General features: G+C 40.7%; 1 protein-coding gene across 12 annotated transcripts in view; it reads left to right on the top strand.

Annotated features, from left to right (window-relative positions):
- The window catches only part of CELF1 (CUGBP Elav-like family member 1), a 130,560-nt gene that overhangs the window by 81,462 nt on the left and 23,586 nt on the right, over positions 1-25,512 (top strand). For 9 of the 12 annotated variants that reach the window (XM_036892004.2, XM_036892002.2, XM_036892001.2 and 6 more), the window contains 10 exons: positions 38-86; positions 14,353-14,487; positions 15,040-15,119; positions 15,451-15,612; positions 18,138-18,213; positions 21,286-21,414; positions 21,683-21,796; positions 22,611-22,796; positions 24,703-24,846; positions 25,302-25,468. In XM_036892004.2, the coding sequence (XP_036747899.1) occupies positions 38-86; positions 14,353-14,487; positions 15,040-15,119; positions 15,451-15,612; positions 18,138-18,213; positions 21,286-21,414; positions 21,683-21,796; positions 22,611-22,796; positions 24,703-24,846; positions 25,302-25,429 (1,203 nt within the window). In that variant the 3' untranslated portion in view covers positions 25,430-25,468. The remainder of the gene's footprint in view (positions 1-37; positions 87-14,352; positions 14,488-15,039; positions 15,120-15,450; positions 15,613-18,137; positions 18,214-21,285; positions 21,415-21,682; positions 21,797-22,610; positions 22,797-24,702; positions 24,847-25,301; positions 25,469-25,512) is intronic. The other 3 variants (XM_036892006.2, XM_036892007.2, XM_036892005.2) reach the window with 3 other exon arrangements.

The raw sequence follows: 25,512 nt of genomic DNA, 5'->3' as shown, positions 1-25,512 counted from the left end.
TGTATAAATGATAATATTCATGTATTAACTTTTATAGATGCATCATCCTATACAGATGAAACCTGCCGACAGTGAGAAGAGCAATGGTAAGCAAGTGTATAATCCCTCCTCTTACAAGGTTTCTATTTTGTTTGCTGTCCTTACAACATCTGGATTGTATTGTGCTCTAAGTAATCTTGTTTTTAATTGAGGTATAATAGACATAATGTTAGTTTCAGGTGTACAACATAATCATTTAGTATTTGCATGTATTGTGAAATGATCACCACAGTAAGTCTAGTCAACATCCACCACCATACAAAGTTAGAAAAAAACTTTGTATCTTACAATGAGAACTTTTAAGATTTACTCTCTTCTCAGCTTTCAAATATGTAATACGATATGATTAAGTATAGTCATCACTGTGCCTTACATCCCCTGGAAGTTTCTACCTTTCAGTCTTTCTCACCCAGTCCCTTGTCCCCACCTCTGGCAACCACCAGTTTTTTCTCTGTATCTGTGTGCTCAGGTTATTTTTTTAGATTCTACATACAAGTGAAATCATATGGTATTTATCTTTCTCTGACTTCACTTTAGCATAATGTCTTCAAGGACCATCCATGTTGCCACAAATGGCAAAATATCATTCTTTTTTATGGCTAAACATACTCCTTTCGGTGTGTGTGTATATGTATATATACACACCACATGTTCTTTATCCATTCATCCATCGGGACAGTTAGGTTATTTCCATATGTTGGCTATTGTAAATAATGCTTCAGTGAACACAGTTAATGTTCAAGTTAGTGTTTTCATATTCTTCAGATAATTACCCAGAAGTGGAATTGCTGGATGATATCTTAGTTCTATTTTTAATTTTTTGTGGAAACTCCAAATTGTTTTCCACAGTAGCTGTATCATTTTACATTCCCATAACACTACTCAAAAGATTCCCTTTTCTCCACAATCTTACCAATACTTACTGCGTGTTTTTCTGTTGATAGCCATTCAAACAAGCATGAGGTGATTATCTCATTGTGGTTTTAATTTGCATTTCCCTGGTGACTAGTGATGTTGAGCATCCTTTAATGGCCATCTGAATGTCGTCCTCAGAAAAATGCTCAGATCCTCTGCCCATTTTTTCATGACATAGTTTGGATTTTTTAGCTTTTGAGTTGTATGAGTTCTTTATGCATTTTGGATGTTAACCCTTATCAGACATATGATTTGAAAGTATTTTTTCCTGTTTAGCAGGTTGCCTTTTCATTTTGTTGATGGTTTCCTTTGCTGTGAAGAAGCTTTTTTGTTAGATATAGTCCCACTTTCTGTTGTTGCCTTTGCTTTTTTTTTTTTTGGTATAATTAATATACAATTACATGAGGAACATTATGTTTACTAGACACCCCCCATCACCAACTTCCCCCCACAAACCCCACTACAGTCACTGTCCATCAGCATAGTAAGATGTCGTAGAATCACTACTTGTCTTCTCTGTAGTGCACAGCCCTCCACGTGCCCCTCTGCCCCACATTATACATGCTATTTGTAATGACCCTTTCTCCCCACCCCCCCCATCTCTCTCTTCCCACACATCCTCCCCAGTTCCTTTCCTTTTGGTAACTGTTAGTCCATTCTTGGGTTCTGTGTTTCTGCTGTTCTTTTGTTCCTTCAGTTTTTGTTTGTTCTTTTACTCCACATATGAGTGAAATCATTTGGTACTTGTCTTTCTCTGCCTGGCTTATTTCACTGAGCATAATACCCTCTAGCTCCATCCATGTTGTTGCAAATGGTAGGATTTGTTTTCTTCTTATGGTTGAATAATATTTCATTGTGTATATGTTCCACCTCTTCTTTATCCATTCATCTACTGATGGACACTTAGGTCGCTTCCATTTCTTGGCTATTATAGATAGTGCTGTGATAAACATAGGGGTGCATCTGTCTTTTTCAAACTGGGCTGCTGTATTCTTAAGGTAAATTCCTAGAAGTGGAATTCCTGGGTCAAATGGTATTTCTATTTTGAGCTTTTTGAGGAACCTCCATACTGCTTTCCACAGTGGTTGAACTAGTTTACATTCCCACCAGAAGTGTAGGAGGGTTCCGTTTCTCCACACCCTCACCAACATTTCTTGTTGTTTGTCTTTTGAATGGTGGAGATCCTTACTGGTGTGAGGTGATATCTCATTGTGGTTTTAATTTGCATTTCTCTGATGACTAGCTATGTGGAGCATCTTTTCATGTGTCTGTTGGCCATCTGAATTTCTTCTTTGGAGAAGTGTCTGTTCAGCTCCTCTGCCCATTTTTTAATTGGATTTTTTGCTTTTTGTTTGTTGAGGCACGTGAACTCTTTATTTATGTTGGATGTCAACCCTGTATTGGATCTGTCATTTATGAATATATTCTCCCATACTGTAGGATGACTTTTTGTTCTATTGGTGGTGTCCTTTGCTGTACAGAAGCTTCACATCTTGATATAGTCCCACTTGTTCATTTTCGCTTTTGTTTCCCTTGTCTGGGGAGATATGTTCATGAAGAAGTCACTCATGTTTATGTCCATGAGATTTTTGCCTATGTTTTTTTCTAAGAGTTTTATGGTTTCATGACTTACATTCAGGTCTTTGATCCATTTCGAATTTACTTTTGTGTATGGGGTTAGACAGTGATTCAGTTTCATTCTGTTACACGTAGATGTCCAGTTTTGCCAACACCAGCTGTTGAAGAGGCTGTTATTTCCCCATTGTATGTCCATGGCTCCTTTGTCATATATTAATTGACCGTATATGTTTGGGTTAATGTCTGGAGTCTCTGTTCGGTTCCATGGGTCTGTGGGTCTGTTCTTGTGCCAGTACCAAATTGTCTTGATTACTGTGGCTTTGTAGTAGAGCTTGAAGTTGGGAAGTGAGATGCCCTCTGCTTTATTCTTCTTTCTCAGGATTGATTAGGCTATTCGGGGTCTTTTGTGGTTCCATATGAATTTTAAAACTATTTTTCCAGTTCCTTGAAGAATGTTGTTGGTATTTTGATAGGCATTTCATTGAATCTGTAGATTGCTTTAGGCAGGATGGCCATTTTGACAATATTAATTCTTCGAAGCCCAAGACCATGGAATGAGTTTCCGTTTGTTAGTGTCCTCTTTAATTTCTCTTAAGAGTGTCTTGTAGTTTTCAGGGTATAGATATTTCACGTCCTTGGTTAGGCTTACTCCTAGGTATTTTATTCTTTTTGATGCAATTGTGAATGGAATTGTTTTCCTGATTCCCGTTTCTGTTAATTCATTGTTAGTGTATAGAAAAGCAACAGATTTCTGTGTATTAATTTTTTATCCTGCAACTTTGCTGAATTCAGATATTAGTTCAAGTAGTTTTGGAATGGAGTCTTCAGTGTTTTTTATGTACAATATCATGTCATCTGCAAATAGTGACAATTTGACTTTCTCTTCACCAATCTGGATGCCTTGTATTTCTTTGTTTTGTGTGATTGCCATGGCTAGGACCTCCAGTGCTATATTGAACAACAGTGGGGAGAGTGGGCATAGTGGTCTTGTTCCCGATCTTAGAGGAAAAGCTTTCAACTTCTCGCTGTTAACTATGATGTTGGCTTTCGGTTTGTCGTATATGGCCTTTATTGTGTTGAGGTACTTGCCCTGTATACCCATTTTGTGGACAGTTTTTATCACGAATAGATGTTGAATTTTGCCGAATGCTTTGTCAGTGTCTATGGAGATGATCATGTGGTTTCTGTCCTTCTTTTTGTTGATGTGGTGAATGATGTTGATGCATTTTCGAATGTTGTACCATCCTTGCATCCCTGAGATGAATCCTACTTGGTCGTGGTGTATGATCCTCTTGATGTATTTTTGAATTCGGTTTGCTAATATTTTGTTGAGTATTTTTGCATCTATGTTCATCAGGGATATTGGTCTGTAATTTTCTTTTTTGGTGGGGTCTTTGCCTGGTTTTGGAATTAGAGTGATGCTGGCTTCCTAGAATGAGTTTGGAAGTATTCCCTCCTCTTCTGTTTTTCTGGAAAACTTTAAGGGGAATGGGTATTGTGTCTTCTCTATATGTCTGATAAAATTCTTTGGTGAATCCATCTGGACTGTGCGTTTTGCTCTTGGGTAGTTTTTTGATTACCGATTCAGTTCCGTTGCTGGTACTTGGTCTGCTTAGATTTCCTGTTTCTTCCTTGGTCAGTCTTGGAAGGTTGTATTTTTCTAGGAAGTTATCCATTTCTTCTAGGTTTCCCAGCTTCTTAGTATATAGATTTTCATAGTATTCTCTAATAATTTTTTGTATTTCCATGGATCTGTTGTGATTTTTCCTGTCTCATTTCTGATTCTTTTAATGTGTGTTGATTCTCTTTTTCTCTTAATAAGTCTGGTTAGGGGGTTATGTATTTTGTTTATTTTTTTGAAGAACCAGCTCCTGGTTTCATTGATTTTTTTCTATTATTTTATTGTTCTCAATTTTATTTACTTCCTCTCTGATCTTTATTATATCCCTCCTTCTGCTGACTTTGGGCCTCATTTGTTCTTTTTCCAGTTTCAGTGATTGTGACTTCAGACTTTTCATTTGGGAATGTTCTTCCTTCTTTAGATAGGCCTGGATTCCTATATACTTTCCTCTTAGCACTTCCTTGGCTGTGTCCCAGCAAAGTTGGGGCTTTGTGCTGTAGTTTTCATTTGTCTCCATGCATTGCTTCATCTCTGTTTTAATTTGGTCATTGATCCATTGATTATTTAGGAGCATGTTGTTAAGCCTCCATGTGTTTGTGAGCCTTTTTGTTCTCTTTGCACAATTTATTTCTAGTTTTATGCCTTTGTGATCTGAGAAGTTGGTGAAATTTCAGTCTTTTTGAATTTACTGAGGCTCTTTTTGTGGCCTAGTATGTGGTCTATTGTGCAAAATGTTCCATGTGCACTTGAGAAGAATGTGTATCCTGCTGCTTTTGAGTGTAGAGTTCTATAGATGTCTGTTAAGTCCATCTGTTATAGTGTGTTGTTCAGTGCTCATGTGTCCTTACTTATTTTCTGTCTAGTGGATCTGTCCTTTGGAGTGAGTGGTGTGTTGAAGTGTTCTAAAATGAGTGCATTGCATTCTATTTCCTCCTTTAATTCTGTGAGTATTTGTTTCACATATGCTGGTGCTCCTGTGTTGGGTGCATATAAATTTGTAATGGTTATTATCCTCTTGTTGGACTGAGCCCTTTATCATTAGGTAATGTCCTTCTTTATCTCTTGTGACTTTCTTTGTTTTGAGGTCTATTTTGTCTGATACTACTGCAACACCTGCTTTTTTCTCCCTGTTGTTTGCATGAAATATCTTTTTCCATTCCTTTTCTTTTAGTCTGTGCATGTCTTTGGGTTTCAGGTGAGTCTCTTGTAAGCAGCATAGAAATGGGTCCTGCTTTTTTATCCATTCTATTACTCTGTGTCTTTTGATCGGTGCATTCAGTCCATTTACATTTAGGGTAATTATTGAAAGATCTGTACTTATTGCCATTGCAGGCTTTAGATTTGTGGTTACCAGAGGTTCAAGGTTAGCTTCTTTACTATCTTAACTGTGTAACTTAACTCAGTTATTAAGCTATGATGAGCCCAGTCTGATGATTCATTATTTCTTTCCCTTCTTATTCCTCTTCCTCCATTCTTTATATGTTAGGTTTTTTATTCTGTGTTCTTTTGTGTTTCTTTTGATTGCTTCTGTGAGTAGTTGATTTTGTTTATTGCCCTTTGGTAGTATTTGGTTGGTCTGCTTTCTTTGCTGTGATTTTATTTTCTCTTGTGACATCTATTTAGCTTTAGGAGTGCTTCCTTCTGGAGTGGCCCCTCTAAAATACCCTGTAGAGGTGGTTTCTGGGAGGCAAATTTTGTCAACTTTTGCTTGTCTTGGAATTGTTGAATCCCTCCTTCGTATTTGAATTATAATCGTCCTGGATACAATATTCTTCGTTCAAGCCCCTCCTCTTTCATTGCATTAAATATATCATGCCATTCTCTTCTGGCCTGTAAGGTTTCTGTTGAGAAATCTGATGACAGCCTAATGGGTTTTCCTATGTAGGTGACCTTTTTTCTCTCTCTGGCTGCCTTTAATACTCTGTCCTTGTCTTTGATCTTTGCCACTTTAACTATTATATGTCTTGCTGTTGTCCTATTTGAGTCCCTTGTGTTGGGAGTTCTGTGGGCCTCCACGGTCTAAGCGACTATTTCCTCCCCCAGTTTGGGGAAGTTTTCAGCAATTATTTCTTCAGAGACACTTTCTATCCCTTTTTTTCTCTGTTCTTCTTCTTCTGTTACCCCTATAATGCGGATATTGTTCCGTATGGATTGGTCACACCGTTCTCTTAATATTCTTTCGTTCATGGAGGTACTTTCATCTCTCTCTGCGTCAGCTTCTCTGTGTTCATGTTTTCTGATTTCTCTTCCATTAACAACCTCTTGTACCTCAGCCATTCTGCTCTTAAGTCCTTCCAGAGATTGTTTTATTTCAGTATTCTGCCTCCCAACTTTATCCTTTAACTCTTGCATATTTCTCTCCAAGTCCATCAGGATGGCTATGACCTTTGTTTTGAGTTCTTTTTCAGGACGATTGTTTCAGTCTACCTCCCCAGGCCCTCTCTCTGGGGTTGTCTGGGTAATTCTGGACTGGACCAAATTCTTCTTCCTTTTTGTGGTGAGAGAGGTAGCGGTAGGCAGGTAGTACATGTGTCAGCTGTGAGAACAAAGTTCTTTCCTGCTTGCTGGTCGCCTTGCCCTTCTCCACTGCTGTGTCAGTTACCCCCACTCCTGGAGCAGCCTCCGGGTTAATTTCCTAAGCTACTGTGGGCGGGGTCTCCGTCAGGGTAGCACAGAGCCCTGCTGGGAGTGGCAGGCATGCTGGTTGTGCTCTCCTGCAAGAGCGGCGCCACCGCCAGGCAGCGGTGCGCTGGCATGGGCCTTTGGGTCTGTCCCAGGCAGTTGTGCACCAAGAAGGAAATCTGGGAGCTTCTGGGGTTGTGGCCACTCCTGGGCTGCTTCACTGCCGCTAGCTCATGTGGGCTGCTCCAGGCCACTCCAGCGCTGCCGGCTCCTGCGGGCTGCCCCCAGGCCCCTCGGCACCGCCGGCTCGCGTGGCTGCTCTCCCGCTACTGGGCTGGTGTGTCTGGGTCTGCGCCAGCCGGGGAAATGACTGGCAGGCTGCTTATCACCATGAGGAGCTTCAGAGCTGTGCTGCCATTCAGGGGATTAGGTCACCTGTAGTTCCCCGGGTTTCCCAGCTACTGGGCTGTGTGTGCTGGGACAATTTCATCCAGCTGTGAGGTCCCTGTCACTTTTAGACGTTCAAAAAGCACTTGCTTTTCTTTTGTGGCAGGGGAGGCGGTTGTGGGGACCTGCTTGCAGGTTTTCCTTTTCCGATTCTCTAATATCCAGCACACTGTGTACCATCTGTCTGTGCTCCCGGTGCGGATTACTAGAGCTGGTTGTTTAGCAGTCCTGGGCGTGCACTCCCTCCCTGCTCCAACTCCTTTCTTCCCACCTGGGAGCTGTGGTGGGGGGACGATTGGGTCCCACTGGACCGCGGCTTGTATCTTAACCCCTTCGTGTGATGCTGAGTACTCGCAGATGTAGATGTAGCCTGGGTGTTGTACTGTATCCACTGGTCTCTCTTTTAGGAATAGTTGTATTTGTTGCATTTTCAAAAATGTATGTTTTGGGGAGGAGATTTCTGCTGAACTACTCATGGCACCATCTTGGCTCTTCCCCCCGCCTTTTCTTTTGATGTCAAATTCAAAAAAGCGTCACCATAGCCAGTTAGAGAGCTTACGACCTAAGTTTTCTTACAGAATTTTTATGGTTTCAAGGTCTTATGGTCAAGTCTTTTTTTTTTTTTTTGCAATAAAGGTATTATTGATATACAATCCTATGAAGGTTTCACATGAACTAACAGTGGTTTGAACATTCACCCATAGTATGAAGTTCGCCTCCGCACCCACTGCAATCACTGTCCCTCAGCGTAGTAAGGTGCTGTAGAGTTATAACTTGTCTTTTCCATGCTGTACTGCTTTCCCCATGACCTACCTGTATTGTGATTGCTAATTATAGTGCCCCTTAATCCCCTTCTCTCCCTCCCGACCCCCACCGCATCCTCTGTCCCGAAACCCCTCCCTTTGGTAACGGCTAGTCCCTTCTTGGGTTCTGTGAGTCTATTGCTGTTTTGTTCCTTCAGTTTTCTTTTGTTCTTATACTCCACATATGAGTGAAATTATTTGGTACTTGTCTTTCTCCGCCTGGCTTATTTCACTGAGCATAATACCCTCTAGCTCCATCCATGTTGTTGAAAATGCTAGGATTTGTTTTCTTCTTTTGGCTGAATAATATTCCATTGTGTATATGTGCCACATCTTCTTTATCCATTCATCTACTGATGGACATTTAGGTTGCTTCCATTTCTTAGTGCTGCAATAAACATAGGGGTGCATCTGTCTTTTTCAAACTGGGTTGCTGCATTCTTATGGTAAATTCCTAGAAGTGGAATTCCTGGGTCAAATGGTATTTCTATTTTGAGCTTTTTGAGAAACATTCATATTGGTTTCTACAATGGTTGAACTAATTTACATTCCCACCAGCAGTGTAGGAGGGTTCCCCTTTCTCCACAACCTTGCCAACATTTGTTGTTGTTTGTCTTTTGGATGGTGGTGATCCTTACTGGTGTGAGGTGATATCTCATTGTGATTTTAATTGCATTTCTCTGATGACAAGCAATGTGGAGCATCCTTTCATGTGTCTGTTGGCCATCTGAATTTTTTCTTTAAAGAACTGTCTATTCAGCTCCTCTGCCCATTTTTTAATTGGATTATTTGCTTTTTGTTTGTTGAGGTGCATGAGCTCTTTATATATTTTGGATGTCAACCCGTTATCGGATCTGTTGTTGATGAATATATTCTCCCATACTGTCTGTTGGGTACCTTTTTGTTCTATTGATCGTGTCCTTTGCTGTACAGAAGCTTTTCAGCTTGATATAGTCCCACTTGTTCATTTTTGTTTTTGTTTCCCTTGTCCGGGGAGATATGTTCATGAAGAAGTCACTCATGTTGATGTAGAAGAGATTTTTGCCTGTTTTTTCTAGGAGTTTTATGGTTTCATGGCTTACATTGAGGTCTTTGATCCATTTTGAATTTACTTTTGTGTATGGGGTTAGACAGTGATCCATTTTCATTCTGTTACATGTTGTTGTCCATTTTTGCCAGCACCATCTGTTGAAGAGACTGCCATTTCCCCATTGTATGTCCATGGCTCCTTTATTGTATATTAATTGACCATATATGTTTGGGTTAATGTCTGGAGTCTCTATTCTGTTCCACTGGTCTGTGGGTCTGTTCTTGTGCCAGTACCAAATTGTCTTGATTACTGTGGCTTTGTAGTAGAGCTTGTACTTGGGGAGCGAGATCGCCCCCCGCACTTTATTCTTCCTTCTCAGGATTGCATTGGCTATTTTGGGTCTTTGACGGTTCCATATGAATTTTTGAACTATTTGTTCCAGTTCATTGAAGAATGCTGTTGGTAATATGATAGGGATTGCATCGAGTCTCTGTATTGCTTTGGGCAGGATGGCCATTTTGACGATATTAATTCTTCCTATCCAAGAGCATCGGATGAGTTTCCATTTCCTAGTGTTCTCTTTAATTTCTCTTGAGTGTCTTATAGTTTTGAGGGTATAGGTCTTTCACTTCCTTGGTTAGGTTTATTCCTAGGCATTTTATTCTTTTTGATGTAATTGTGAATGGAATTATTTTCCTGATTTCTCTATTAGTTCATTGTTAGTGTATAAGGAAGCTACAGATTTCTGTGTGTTAATTTTGTATCCTGCAACTTTACTCTATTCCGATATCAGTTCTGGTAGTTTTGGTGTGGAGTCTTTAGAGTTTTTTATGTACAATATCATGTCATCTGCAAATCGTGACAATTTTACTTTTTCTTTACCAATTTGGATAGGTTGTATTCTTTGTTTTGTCTAATTCCCGTGGCTAGGACCTCCGGTGGTACATTGAATAACAGTGGGGAGAGTAGGCATTGCAGTCTTGTTCTCCATCTCAGAGGAAAAGCTTTCAGCTTCTCGCTGTTCAGTATGATGTTGGCTGAGGACTTATCATATATGGCCTTTTTTATGTTGAGGTACTTGCCCTGTATACCCATTTTGTTGAGAGTTTTTATCATGAATGGATGTTGAATTTCTTCAAATGCATTTTCAGTATCTGTGGAGATGATCATGTGGTTTTTGTCCTTTTTGTTTATGTGGTTGATGATGTTGGTGGTTTTTCGACTGTTGTACCATCCTTGCATCCCTGGGATGAATTCCACTTGGTCATGGTGTATGATCCTCTTGATGTAGTTTTGAATTCGGTTTGCTTATATTTTGTTGAGTATTTTTGCATCTACGTTCATCAGGGATATTGGTCTGTAGTTTTCTCTTTTGGTTGGGTCTTTGCCTGGTTTTGTTATTAGAGTGATGCTGCCTTCATAGAATGAGTTTGGAAATATTCTCTGCTCTTCTGTTTTATGGAAAACTTTAAGGAGAATAGGTTTTATGTCTCTCTATATGTGTGATAAAATTCTGCAGTTAATCCATCTGGTTGTGGGTTTTGTTTTTGCGTAGTTTTTTTATTATTGATTCAGTTTCTTTGCTGGTAATTGGTTTGTTTAGATTTTCTGTTTCTTCCTTGATCAGTCTTGAAAAGTTGTATTTTCTAGGAAGTTGTTCATGTCTTCTAGGTTTTCCAGCTTATTAGCATATAGGTTTTAATAGTATTCTCTAATAATTCTTTGTATTTCTGTGGAGTCCATCATGATTTTTCCTTTCTCATTTCTGATTCTGTTGATGTGTGTTGATTCCCTTTTTCTCTTAATAAGTCTGGCTAGAGGCTTATCTATTTTGTTTATTTTCTCAAAAACCAGCTCTTGGTTTATTGATGTTTTCTATTGTTTTATTCTTTTCAATTTTATTTATTTCTTCTCTGATCTTTATTATGTCCCTCCTTGTGCTGACTTCAGGCTTCATTTGTTCTTCTTTTTCCGTGTTCGATAATTGTGACTTTGTACTATTCATTTAGGATTCTTCTTCCTTCGTTAAATATGCCTGGATTGCTATATACTTTCCTCTTAAGACTGCTTTTGCTGTATCCCACAGAAGTTGGGGCTTTGTGTTGTTGTCATTTGTTTCCATGTATTGCTTGATCTCTATTTTATTTTGGTAATTGATACATTGATTATTTAGGAGCATGTTGTTAAGCCTCTGTGTGTTTATGAACCTTTTTGCTTTCTTTGTACAGTTTATTTCTAGTTTGAGAAGTTGGTTGGTAGAATTTCAATCTTTTTGAATTACTGAGGCTCTTTTTGTGGCCTAGTATGTGGTCTATTCTGGAGAATGTTCCATGTGCACTTGAGAAGAATGTGTATCCTGTTGGTTTTGGATGTAGAGTTCTATAGATGTCTATTAGGTGCATCTGTTCTAGTGTGTTGTTCAGTGCCTCTGTGTCCTTACTTATTTTCTGTCTGGTGCATCTGTCCTTTGGAGTGAGTGGTGTGTTGAAGTCTTCTAAAATGAGTGCATTGCATTCTATTCTATTTCCTCCTTTAATTCTGTTAGTATTTGTTTTACATATGCTGGTGTACCTGTGTTGGGTGCATATATATTTATAATGGTTATATCCCCTTGTTGGACTGAGCCCTTTATCATTATGTAATGTCCTCCTTTATCTCTTGGTACTTTGTTTTGAAGTCTGTTTTGTCTGATACTAGTACTGCAACACCTGCTTTTTTCTCCCTGTTGTTTTCATGGAATATCTTTTTCCGTCCCTTGACTTTACATCTGTGCATGTCTTTGGGTTTGAGGTGAGTCTCTTGTAAGCAGCATATAGATGGATCTTGCTTTTTTATCCATTGTATTACTCTGTGTCTTTTGATGGGTGCATTCAGTCCATTTACATTTAAGGTGATTATTGAAAGATCTGTCCTTATAGCCATTGCGGGCTTTAGAGTCATGGTTACCAAAGTTTCAAGGTTATCTTCTTGAGTATCTTATTGTCTATCTTAACTTGCTTATTGAGCTATTAGAAACACTGTCTGATGATTCTTTATTTTTCTCCCTTCTCATTCCTACTCCTCCATTCTTTGTATGTTAGGTATTTTATTTTGTGCTTTTTTGTGTTTCCTATGACTGCTTTTGTGGGTAGTTTCTTTTATTATTTTCCTTTTGTTGGTATTTTGTTGGTCTGCTTTCTTCGCTGTGATTTATTTTCTCTGGTGACATCTATTTAGCCTTAAGAGTGCTTCCATCTGGAGCAGTCCCTCTAAAATACCCTGTAGAGGTGGTTTGTGGGAGCCAAATTCCCTCAACTTTTGCCTGTCTGGGAATTGTTTAGTCTCTCCTTCATATTTAAATGATAATCGTGCTGCATATAGTATTCTTGGTTTAAGGCCCTTCTGTTTCATTGCGTTAAATATATCGTGCCATTCTCTTCTGGACTGTTAGGTGTCTGTTGAGAAGTCTGATGGTTGCCTGATGGGTTTTGTTTTGTAGGTGACCTTTTTTCTCTCTTTAGCTGCCTTTAAAGTAATGTCGTTGTCCTTGATCTTTGCCATTTAAATTATTATGTGTCTTGGTGTTATCCCCCTTCTGTGTCTTCTGTTGGGAGTTCTGTGAACTTCTGTGCTCTGAGCGACTATTTCTTCCCCCAGTTTGGGAACGTTTTCAGCAATTTCTTCAAACACACTTTCTATCCCTTTTTCACTCTCTTCTTCTTCTGGTACCCCTATAATGCGGATATTGTTCCTTTTAGATTGGTCACACAGTTTTCTTAATATTGTTTCATTCCTGGGGATAGTTTTATATCTCCCTGCTTCAGCTTCTATGCATTCCTGCTCTCTGGTTTCTATTCCATCAATGGCCTCGTGCATCTCATCCATACTGCTTTTAAATCCTTCCAGAGATTGTTTTATTTCTGTAGTCTCCTTCCATAATTTGACCATTAGCTCTTGCATTTTTCTCTGCAGCTCCATCAGCATGGTTATGACCTTTATTTTGAATTCTTTTTCAGGGAGATTAGTTAGATCTATCTCTCCAAGCTCCTTCTCAAGGGTTGTCTCTGGGTTTTTGGTCTGGCTCAAATTTTTTTGCCTTTTCATCGCCATAGAGGTAGTTGTGGGGAGCTAGCATATGTGTCAGCTGGGAGAATGTCCCTTCTTGGTAGTTTGTGGCCTTCCTCTCCTGGGAGAATGGTGACCTCTAGCAGCTTGTGCTGGGCCTCTGCGCGCAGACCATGTCTCTGATTCTTGCCTAGCCTCTGTGGAGGAAGGTCTTTGGTTGCTGTGGGCGTGGCAGTTCTTAGGCAGCTGCTCCGCTATGGTAGAGCCGCGCCGGTGGGGGAATGTGTAGGAGGTTGTTTATCCTCGTGATTTGCCTCAGAGGTGCACTTCCACCCAGGGGGTTAGAGCACCCGGTTTTCCCTGGGATTCCTAGATGCTGGGCTGAGTGTGCCGGGACGATTTCGTCCAGCTGTGTGGTCCCTGTCCCTTTAAGACTTCCAAAAAGCACTTGCTTTTGTTTGTCCTTGGAGCGCCGGCTGCGGCGACCCACTTGCAGGTTTTACTGTTTCGTTTGCCTAGTATCCAGCACACTATGCACTTTTTGTCTGCACTCCCTGTGTGCATCGCTAGGGCTGGGTATTTAGTAGTCCTGGCCTCCCTCTCCCTCCCCTCTCTGATTCCTCTCCTCTCACTGGGAGCTGGGGTGAGTGGCGCTCGGGTCACCCCGGGCCGCGGCTCATATCTTACCCCCATCATTAGGCGCTGGGTGTTCACAGTGTAGATGTAGCCTGACTGTTGTCCTGTATCTTCTTGTTTCTCTTTTAGGGATAGTTGTATTTGTTGTATTTTCAAATATATATATGGTTTTGGGAGGAGATTTCTGCTTCTCTACTCACACCGCCATCTTGGCTCCTCTCCTTTGGAATGTCTTTTATCAGTATAATTTTTTATGGACAGGAGTTGAAGTAATAATCCAGTTAGGAAGAACTTAATTCTCAAAAGAATAATCAGAAAAGGAAGGTGGACTGTTACACTCACTAAAAGGTGTGTTCGGTTTCTCTTGTTACAGCAGTTAAGTGTAAAAACTTGCCATTCTTTACTATAATAACATTGCTAGTAAGAGCAAACTATTAAGTGCTGGGCAAAATGCTAAGTAGTTTGCATTTAATATGTACAAATCCATTTTAGGTAATCCCTGTTAGTCCTGTTCGTTGGTGAGGTAGCAGGCACGAATGGTTAAGTAAAACTATCACATAATCTGAAAGCTGTTATATTTTATCTAAATGCTTCTATTTTTTGCTTTACTCTCTTAGCAGTGGAAGACAGGAAGCTGTTTATTGGTATGATTTCCAAGAAGTGCAGTGAAAATGACATCCGAGTTATGTTCTCTTCATTTGGACAGATTGAAGAATGCCGGATATTGAGGGGACCTGATGGCCTGAGCAGAGGTGGTTACATTTTTTGCCTTTAAAGTTAACTTGTCTTAAATTTGGAATGTGGTGTCCATTTAATTGGGTCAGTGGAAACCAATGATCCCTTGCCTACAAGCGGTATCATGATGTTGGGAACAGGCTTGGTATTGTGTATCTAGGTCCCATCACAGTTCCTCCCTTACTTGACCCCTTTAGTATTCTTCCAACCTCCCTAAGGAATCTACATTCTGCACTTAAGTGTTGTTAGTTCTCCCCTTTTGTGCTTGGAGAGGTTCTTAATGCCAGAATGGAAGCACTTCCTTCTCAAGAGGTGCTAGAGGACAATCTTGATTTCTCTTTTATCTTAAGCACTTTCTTTACTGTCTGTGCCTTCTTGGTTTTTCATTTAAGCGATTACTGTCCTGTTGTAATATGTCTGTCTCCTGCACTAGATCATGAACCCCTGAAGGCAGGAACTGTGTCTGTATTGTTAACATAGTACTTGGCACGTAATAGGTGCTCAGTAAATGTCTATCAGATAAATAAAAAGCAAGTAAATGAATGAGTTAATGACCCTTCTCTTACCAGGCTGTGCGTTTGTGACTTTTACAACAAGAGCCATGGCACAGACGGCTATCAAGGCGATGCACCAAGCACAGACCATGGAGGTAGGGAGCAGGTGTATGCAAGTGGGAAGTCCCTTAACCTAAGGGTGCTAGGACAGTTGGTCGTCAAAACCCAGCTGCATGGACAGCATCAGATTGCCCTTAAAAGTTACACAGGCCAAACATCTTAAAGTTAAAAACCCAAGCTTTTCTTTCTTTAATATTTTGAAAGTAGTTACCCTTTTAAATTTTCCTTTGCCACTTGTGTTTGCCAGGAAGATAATCATTTGGCAGTGAATGAAATTAGAATGTATCCCTTATGTTATTACAAAGGAAGATTTTTTCCTTCACTCAGAATGAGGAACTTGACCTTTTGGTTTTGGTGTTTTCATAGGGTTGCTCATCCCCCATGGTGGTAAAATTTGCTGATACACAGAAAGACAAAGAACAGAAGAGAATGGCCCAGCAGCTCCAGCAGCAGATGCAGCAGATCAGCGCAGCATCCGTGTGGGGAAACCTTGCTGGTCTAAATACTCTTGGACCCCAGTATTTAGCAGTGAGTCTTTGTGGTTTGCTTTCTGCAGACTGTGCAAGCTCTCAGCTGTTTCTTCTTCTGCTGCCCCTTGCTAACAGATACAATGGCATTTATAACTCTTATCATCTTAAAATTTTACATAAAAATTCAGGCAATGTGGCATTAAAGCTTTAAGTCACATGTTAGTGTGCTCTCCCTTTTCTTTCCCCGCCTCCTTCCATCACACATCTTTGGCTCTACCTTAAGGCTTCCGCTGTAATTAAAGTGAAGTCTTGATTTCCTGATACAAACATTTAGAAACATTGCATGTGTCCCTTACCCCAAGAAGAAAAATTCCTTTGGGAATTTTAACTACCAAGTACTTTTCTCCATATCTCTCTCTACCAGATTTAGAGAGCATTGTTCAAATCCTTACTGAGTTTTCTCTGAAAAGTATGATAAATGTTTCTTTCCCCTGACTGAGAGGTCAAAAGATTAACATGGACTTATTAAATGAGTATTACTTGTGTATATTTGAGTTCACTGTACCATAAATAGAGTTCCTTTAATATGATCTCTTTCTTGTTGAATTTGAGTCATAGTCCTTAAGAGGGCCAGTCTCCAACTTGTTATTTAGATTTAGTAGGTATGGAATATATGTTACATGGGATTATCACTGCCTTAAAAGAATTGCAGACAGCACAAGACACTTAAAACCATCTTATCTGTGAGTCCAAAAGAACAAGCCTGTGAAGCTATCAGTGAAGGAAAATAAATGTTGAAAGTACTGAATTTGTATGGATAGTCCAAAATGAAACATGTAGGAATAAATATAGTCTTTTATTCCTCATCCTTTAACATAATTATTCTATATGAAATAAAAGACTATATTCCTCATCATTTAACATAATTATTCTATATGGAAACAAAAGGAAGGCAATGATTTCTGTCCACCAGTACTGAGTTTCAGCAGTTTGATGCCCCTGGTCTCCATATCATAACATAAAATGTTAGAAGAAATCCCAGTTTCCTAGCTGGTATTTCTCTGAAGTCAAAAAGTATGGATATTTGTTACATTTCAATAGATTTAATTGTTAGTGCTAGAAGATTGCATATAAGGTCAGAAAATTTAGAGAGATTTTATTTTTCTTTCACAATCATAATGCCTTGAAAATGATCTCATTTGTGTTTGATTTTCTTAGAGTTTGGGTGCCCTTTTTCGGGAAGACCCCTTTTTGTTGTCATTGCCACATCAGCAAGTGTCTGATGGTAGAGAGCTATGGCCTCTTTGGTTTAGTTAAACTCCATCTCTACCCTAAAAGCTGTTCTCATTTAGGGAGGAAATGAAGTCGCTGACTACAGCATGCACAGTCCACCAGTGGGGACTGAACACATTGCCCAGGGTATTTAGGATGACACAAATGAAGACATGGGTGCTGATGGACTGTGTAAGTGATAGTACACCATTAATTTGCAGATTCTTTCTGTGATACATAGTCTTGGAACCTGATCTGCATTGGACTAGAGCAGTGGTTCTTAGTTGTGTACCCCTTGAGCAGCTGGTAAAATTGTGTTTGTGGCTTTTGTTGCCATCCTTGTTGCTGTCGTTTCCTTCATTCTGTTTCTGGAGGTTTGTGAGCCTCCTGAAATCCACAGGAACTAAAGGGATACATGCTGACAGAGGAACCAGGTCAGATGTCTGGGAGTGGGCAATAGGTTGAATAAAGGATCCAGAAACAATACCAGTTGTCCATAAGGAACAGTGATTGGGTTTGAATTAAGCAAAGGTTTTCAGCAGGTTTGGTGAGATGACAGTTGTAGTTTGCTGTGATACAGAGAAAGGTCATAGAAATCTGTAAGCTTATGGCATGTCCTCTTGTTTTATTTGTTAGGGGACAGCTATTAAAAGAGAATGTACACTGAAGTGATATGGACTGATCCATCAATTATCTGGTCATCTGCCACAGTGAAGACTAATTTGGAGGGGAAGAGATAAATGGGGCTGGGTAGATAATGTAGCATGGGAGAGACAGATCCAATTGTGTGTCCATTGTGGCTGGTAAAGGATGAGTTCACTTCAAGAAATACCCTGAAATAGATTTGATGTTTATAAAATAGTTGGATAAGGTAGAAATTGGATATCTAGATGGGAACAGTCTGCCACATAAGATGAGTGGACCTAACTAAGGACAACTTGGGAGAGAGGAACTAGAAATGGCAGCCATCCGTGTGCAGACACTTATTGCAGTGGACTGAGTAGCTGCTTGAGTTGAGCTTAGTTCGCTCCTGTACTTCTGTCCTCTGCTGTGCTGCATTCTGTTGCCCAAGAGCTTGAGCTTGGCTCAGCATTCAGTGAACATACTGTCTTCTGGGCCGGTGCTTTAGCTGTGTTGTGCTGTCCTGTGCTGTCATAGCCTCGTGTCTGTTGTATTGGCTTAAGTTCTTACCTTCAACTTTCTTCTCTCTGGGGGCCTCTGCACTCTTGCTTTGCTGTGCTGTAGAGTTATCCCAGATGCAGAACCAGCCCTCACTCTCACTCTTGTTCTGTTTTTTGGTGTAATGTCTAGCTTTATTTGCAGCTCCTTCAGCAGACTGCCTCCTCTGGGAACCTCAACACCCTGAGCAGCCTCCACCCAATGGGAGGTAAGTGTTTTCACTGCTGTGGAGAACAGGAGCAACCAGGCTACCAGACCCAGCTAACAACAGTCTGAGTACCATTTGTGTGCAGGGGGGAAATAATCCCCTGCCCTGACTTGTTATGTAAACCTGACATAGATGAACTTCCCAGGACTCAACTGCCTTGTGTCTAGAAGGTGGCTCTCTTAGTTTTTAATGCCAGATTGCTCTGGGCTTATCTTCTGCTCCCCGCTCTCTCTTAAGGAAGAATATAGAAAAGTTGTTAGCACCATCAGATTCTCTGAGGCCATTTTGATAAGGAGAAAATTGCAGGAAGTCTTTATTTTTCATAGTAAAGTGACTTTTCCGGTGACACTGTGGAGGAAAAAAATCCTAAGGTGGTTTCTGTGTAAATAGTTTACCCTGAGGCTGTTAGAACCCCAGGCAGTTAGTTTACTTCTGTGCCTTATACATCTTCTTAGATGAATTATCTTTTCTTGCTGTTAACATCCATGGAAAACTTAATTGACAGATACGTGAGTTTCTAACAAAAAGGGACTCCACAGACAAACCTGAGGCAGGGGCCATCAAAAAAGTCAGTGGGAGGTGGGAGTGGGGAGGTCCCAGAGCTGCCTGTTGTGGCCCCTTCTGTAGTTGGTGTGGCTGGGCAAGTGTATTTGACAAGGGGGTAGTCTTAGGTGAACTGCATTGTTGACAGTGATTCTCTTTGTCCCAAGGACTTACTTAGAGTTTGCTATGTTTTTGAAACGTTGCTAGATGTAAATCTGTGTTGTGGTTTTTAATTCTCATTTAACTCACTTCCCCTCCTCCCCATCTGCCTCTCCATCATCTAGTAAATGGTCTGCAACACATTGTCAGCACAATTCAGATTTCTTGCTCACCTTTAACTGTGTTGCCTAGGTTCAGTGTGTTTTTTCTCTCTTCTCCTGTGATTAATCTGCTGTTCAAGTGGTGGTTTTTCTTTTATTTTTGAGAGGGCATCTCTCATATTTATTGATCAAGTGGTTGTTAACAACAATAAAATTCTGTATAGGGGACTCAATGCACAGTCATTAATCAACCCCAAGCCTATATCTCAACAGTCTCCAATCTTCTGAAGCATAACAAACAAGTTCTTACATGGTGAACAAGGTCTTACATAGTGAGTAAGTTCTTACATGGTGAACAGTGCAAGGGCAGTCATATCACAGAAACTTTCGGTTTTGATCACACATCATGAACCATAAACCATCAAGTCAGATATGATTATTCGTTTGATTTTTATACTTGATTTATATGTGAATCCCACATTTCTCCCTTATTATTATTTTTTAAAATAAAATGCTGAAGTGGTAGGAGATGCGAGGTAAAGGTAGAAAACATAATTTAGTGCTGTAAGAGGGCAAATGTAGATGATCAGGTCTGTGCCTATAGACTAAGTATTAATCCAAGCTAGACAAGGGCAACAAAATATCCACGGATACAGAAGACTTCTCTCAAAACGGGGGGTGAGGTTCTAAGCCTCACCTCTATTGATCCCCAATTTCTCACCTGATGGCCCCCCTACAACTGTGCCTGTCTTATAGGTTGTTCCTCCCTTGAGGAATCTTACCCGTCTCTGGCTAACCAGTCATCTTCCGGGGCCATACAGGGAAATGTAAAGTTGGTAAGTGAGAGAGAAGCAATATTGTTTGAAAAGGTTAGCTTTTTACTTCTTTGCAGATTTATGCCCTGTGGCTTCTATGCCCAGCATTTGTCTTGAGGTATCTTTACCACTTGGAAGAATTATGATACTCGGTAATTTTCGATAGGAGGCACTAATTCTACTAAAGGGTTGTAATTAGGAAGGAAGAAGAAAAGCTATAGAAGTAGCAGACGGAAGAAAACATGGGAAGATTGATTATTTCTTTGACACATCTTCTTGTAGAGTAACATAAGCATGTATAGGTTTTAACAAACTAATTAAATTGCACACGTACATTAACATAATAGGAAAACAGGAATACAGCTACATAACAAAAGCAGATCTACAATTACCAGCCATATCCAGTGAAACCAAGAAAACCAGTTAGGTACCCTAGGCATTTGTGAAAACTTATCAATGATATGATGGATATTGTCTAACTGAATTTGAATAGTTTGAGAAAAATCAGACAAATTAAAACAACACATTCCTGGGTCTTCTTTTAACAGTAGATAGTCTATAGTCGCACAATTCTGGAGCACTGCAACTTGCACTTCTCCTAATTCTTGGTTGAGTTCCGACAGTGTAGATCCAGTCAAATTTGTTGTTTTACTGTATGCACAGGCCAGCTTAGATATCTCCTTCATTTCAATGGCAAGTCCAGGAACTGGTGGGATAACTGCAGCAGCGCCAGGATCTTTGTTGAAGTTTTTTGATGTTCATCTTCTGGAATGACACTTCCAGAGGATGTTGATGTTGGAAGTTCTTCTTCATATCGTATCTTAATTCGTTTTCTGTGTAGCCAAATTAGGCTTTGATCCTCTGTATAAACACAAACAAACCCTTTGCCCACACTTTGATATGACCTTTATACCATTGTGAAGAACCTATTGGAGATCACCAAGTGGTGGTTTTTCTTTATTCCTTCTCTTTAATGCTGTTATCATGTATTATTTTCTGTTGTTCCTCCCTTGGACTTCTGGATCTCTTCCATATTTTCTGCTTATTTGCCTCTGTTGCCAAGAGCAGATCCCTTGTAAAGTATGAGTAAGGAGTTCACATGCAGTCTCATTCTGTGCCACAGGTTTTGGCCTTGTTTCATTGGACACCTGGCCCCATGGTAGACCACAGACCTTCGCCTCTTGCCTAGTTTCCTAATTGCCCATCCCCTTTATTAATGCTCACTTTTGGTGGCATGTTGTTGGATTAGCTATCTCTTCTGAAGAAATATGTCGGGTTTCTTAATGAGTGATATCAGAATCTTTTTGGAGTGCTGTAGTATTGCTTATAAGGCTTATCTAGAGCAGCTTGTCTATGAGACTAGCCTTCTGCCAATGTGAGCTGTCATTGTTGGAGTGGATATGAGGCACCCCTGGGGTGGATATGAGGCTGATCTCTTTCTTTGGATGTTGCAGGGTTAAATGCAATGCAGTTACAGAATTTGGCTGCACTAGCTGCTGCAGCTAGTGCAGCTCAGAACACACCGAGTGGTACTAATGCTCTCACTACATCCAGTAGTCCCCTCAGCGTGCTCACCAGTTCAGGTAAGTGTGCGGTAGGCACCAGTGTGCCTTTGTGTGCCTCAGGCAGAATCCCCAAAGAGGGGTATGCCATTCTGGAGAGTAGTAAACACCCATTCCCAAAGGGGTCAGATCATGAACAGTACATTTTCAAATGTCATTTTTCTGATTTAAGAGATACTTCATAATTTTTATGAGATTTTTTTTTTTGTTGGAAACTTCATTTGGACTCTTTTGCATTGGTTCCTGGTGACTTGAAAAGGCCTGAGTTTAACTTGTGGATTTCTGATAGCAGGGTCTTCACCAAGCTCCAGCAGTAGCACCTCTGTCAACCCCATTGCCTCCTTGGGAGCCCTGCAGACATTAGCTGGAGCAACGGCAGGCCTCAACGTTAGCTCTTTGGCAGGTGAGGGGCAGCCTCTGTATGTCAGTAAACCATTCTTTTTACAGGTAGCACATTTTAAACAACCATGGTAGGAGCACCGTTGTGATGGGGTGGCCTGGTGAAGTTAGGAAAAATGATGGGATTTCAAATTAGACCCGTGTTAAATCCTGCCTCTACCCCTTAACTAGGTATAACTCATGACCACCTTCTTAGGTCATTTTTCTCATCTATGAAGCAGGATTAGAATAGTTTGAGGGCTGCTGAGGTAAATGAGAACATAGGTAAAGTGCTAAGTACATTGCTTAGTATAGTATTTGGCAAGTAGAATGTGCTGAGTAAATGTTAGGTGCTATTTTGATGCTAGGGTTTACCTACATCTTGTCATAGATCACATGCACCCCCTTGAGTTACCAATCCTGGGATGCTTATTTTATCACACGCCATGAGAAAGTGGCAGAAAAACCAGAGAAAATGTGGCAAGTCATGTTTATTTTACATTTTATTTTATTTACTTACGTTATTAAACACTCACCCCAACTAGTGTAGTGACTGTCAACATAGGAAGATGTTAATAGTACTGTGGGCAAGTCATATTTAGGTGGTATCACTTCTTGCACTGGTTGTAAGACGCTGATGGGAGAGCCACACCTAGGTGTGGTATTTTAATGTTCCCACTAGCAACAAAGCCTAGTGAGCGTTTGAAATCTGATGTCAAGTTGGGTATTACTCTTTAGGGTGGAGCTCAAAGGGAGATAAAAAGGAGAATTTTGGAGTTTGTCTTTGGCATTGGATGAGTTTTTCCAATTTGTTAATCCTGCTCTTCCCCCTAACGAAGGGATGGCTGCTTTAAATGGTGGCCTGGGCAGCAGTGGCCTTTCCAATGGCACTGGGAGCACCATGGAGGCCCTCACACAGGCCTACTCGGGGATCCAGCAATATGCTGCTGCGGCACTCCCCACCCTGTACAACCAGAATCTGTTGACACAGCAGAGTATTGGTGCTGCCGGGAGCCAGAAGGAAGGTGAGTGCAAAGGGAGACTGGGAACAGGGACAGGGGTGGTTACTCTGTGTGCTCCAGAACTGAAAGGCAGGGCAAACAGCAAAAGAACCATGTAGGTGGTCAGACCAACACTTAATTGGCAGTGTCAAGAGTAGACTGAGAAACTCTGTAAAGTATGATCTGCTTTTGAAATGGTCCCTGGATGTGGCTCAGATCAGAACCTCTGTGTGCCCTCCTTGGAGGAGACTGCAGTTTTTAGATGAAGAAACCTACTGGCCTTACTGTGTCTGACGCCATTTGGCAATCTCTCTTTATTAGGAGATCTTGGTGGATATAAATCTGTCAGAGGATATCTTCTGGCTAGGTGTCCATTTTAGCTGTATCATTTGGCATTGTCCTCACTTTCTGATACACACTTTTCCTAATTCAGGACAAACTGAAGGGCAATGGGTCAGAAAGAGTTAGAGCCCACAGGTTGACGGTGTAGGAAAGAAGTATGCACTTTGACTTAAATGGCATTAAGTTGAAGAGAGGCTTTCTGGGCAGAAAGGGGCCTGAAGGTGGTTTGTATGAATAGAAAATCCTGCTGACACCTGTGTGCTCATATTTGACTGGGTTTTTATTTTTTATTAAGGTATCATTGATATGCACTCTTATGAAGGTTTCACAAGAAAAACAATATGGTTATTACATTCACCCTTATTATCGATTCCCCTCCATACCCCATTGCTTGACTGGGTTTTTATAACTAGAAACTGGGAAGTTCTAAGTGCTAATCTAGGAAAAAGACAAGTATCCTTTCTTACCATAGCATCATGGAGTCCCGGTCTAGTGCATCTTCACCTGCTCTGAATCAAGATGCTTATGTGCCCTGGGATGTGGTAGTGGGGAAACTGATGGAACCATGGAGACAGACTTGATAAACAAGTAATAAAACATGAAGTGTTTGAAATAAAGTTCTGAAGAATGGTGTACAGCTTAAGAGGGATAAGGCATGCTGGAGGCATAGCATCTTACATAGAATGGTCAGAGAAAGTCTCTATAAGTTGGAGTTCAAGCAGAGACTTGAAGGAAGTAAGGAAGCAAGCCATGCATATACCCAGAGGAAGACAGGTAATGGGGGCAGAGGAACAAGTGCAAAGGCCCTGAGGCAGCAGTATTCTGTACTGTCTTTGAGGACAGCAGGGAGGATAGGATGGCTGGAGAATGGCTATTGTAATAAAACTTTTTTTTTGCTGGAAAAGCATTGTGTATAAGTGGTTGGAAGAGGAAAATACCCTATTTTTGAGCTCAGTGTTAATCACAGGCACATTTAAAAAATGTAATTTCTTTTACTGAGGCACAATTTACAGATGGTAACATTCACTTTTCTTGGAACATGGCTCTGTGAGCTTTGACAAACTCATGCCAGTCATGTTACCATCACTGTGGTTGTTGACCATCTCCACCACCCTAAGAAATTCCCTCATATCCCTTTGACATCATTTACTTGCCCATACCTCCTGTCCCTGGCAACTACCAATCTATTTGCTGTCCCTGTGGTTTCTAGGCACAATTTTGAGACCTGTTTATGACTCATTTTCCCTTCTCTTCTGTGTTCCTCCACAAGCCTCTCTAGTCTTTGGTTTCATTGTTCCACAGGCAAGTCTGCCTACCTATTGTCCCATCACACTCTCCTTCTGCAAGATCACATTCTAACATCCCTCAACGAGACATGGAGTGTGGTGAAACAGGAGGAAAGGACTCTGTTGCAGTGATTGCCCTTCAGTTAGTTCCCTGGCTTTATCTTGGGAGAATCTGTTTACGTCTCCAAATGAAACTTCATTGGGATGCTGACAGTTTTAACAGGGGGAAATGAGTGACAGTTGGTGCAGGAGGGTGTGTGTGGTTGATACTGATAACTTTTAAACCAATGGGTATTTTGAAGGTCCAGAGGGAGCCAATCTGTTCATCTACCACCTGCCCCAGGAGTTTGGAGATCAGGACCTGCTACAGATGTTTATGCCCTTTGGGAATGTCGTGTCTGCCAAGGTTTTTATAGATAAGCAGACAAACCTGAGCAAGTGTTTTGGTATGTTGGCTTCTCTTCTGGTGGTGGAGAGGTGTGGGAGTTAAGTGTTTTTATCTCAGGGAAAGAGATGGAGCTGAAAGGAAGAGCTGGGATTGAGTTTGGGTTACTGTTTAACTCAGCCTTGGGCACATTTTTTTCTTTTGAGCCCCAGTTTTTTCATTTCTTTAGTGGGAATGATGATTTCTACCCATGTGTTACTCCAGAGGTGAAAATAATGTATGGAAAATGGTTTGGCAAAAATACTTAAAAGTAACAGATAGATGTGAGGTAGTACAGTTAGGAGCCTAATTTATTTCATGTGATATAATTTCCAGAATTCTTATCCTTGCTGAGGAAAATTGGGATTTGAGACTATGCATATAAGATACCTCTATAAGATACCTTTTGCATAAGGGAGACTGAGAATCTCCTTGCCTCATTATGTCCCTCACTTAGGTTTCTGCTTGGACACACAGGTTTTGTAAGTTACGACAATCCTGTTTCGGCTCAAGCTGCCATCCAGTCCATGAACGGCTTTCAGATTGGCATGAAGAGGCTTAAAGTGCAGCTCAAACGTTCGAAGAATGACAGCAAGCCCTACTGAGCGTGCTCCCCTCTGAGACTGGAGTGAGAGGGTCTTCTGGTAAGTGGGGGAGGAGCACCCTTAATGATTCGAAGCCCTAAGGC

The sequence above is a fragment of the Manis pentadactyla genome, chromosome 9, assembly GCF_030020395.1.
Source record: "Manis pentadactyla isolate mManPen7 chromosome 9, mManPen7.hap1, whole genome shotgun sequence".
Classification (NCBI taxonomy): Eukaryota; Metazoa; Chordata; class Mammalia; order Pholidota; family Manidae; genus Manis; species Manis pentadactyla.
Note: the sequence above shows the minus strand (reverse complement) of the source record. Positions and strands in the feature narration are given on the sequence as shown.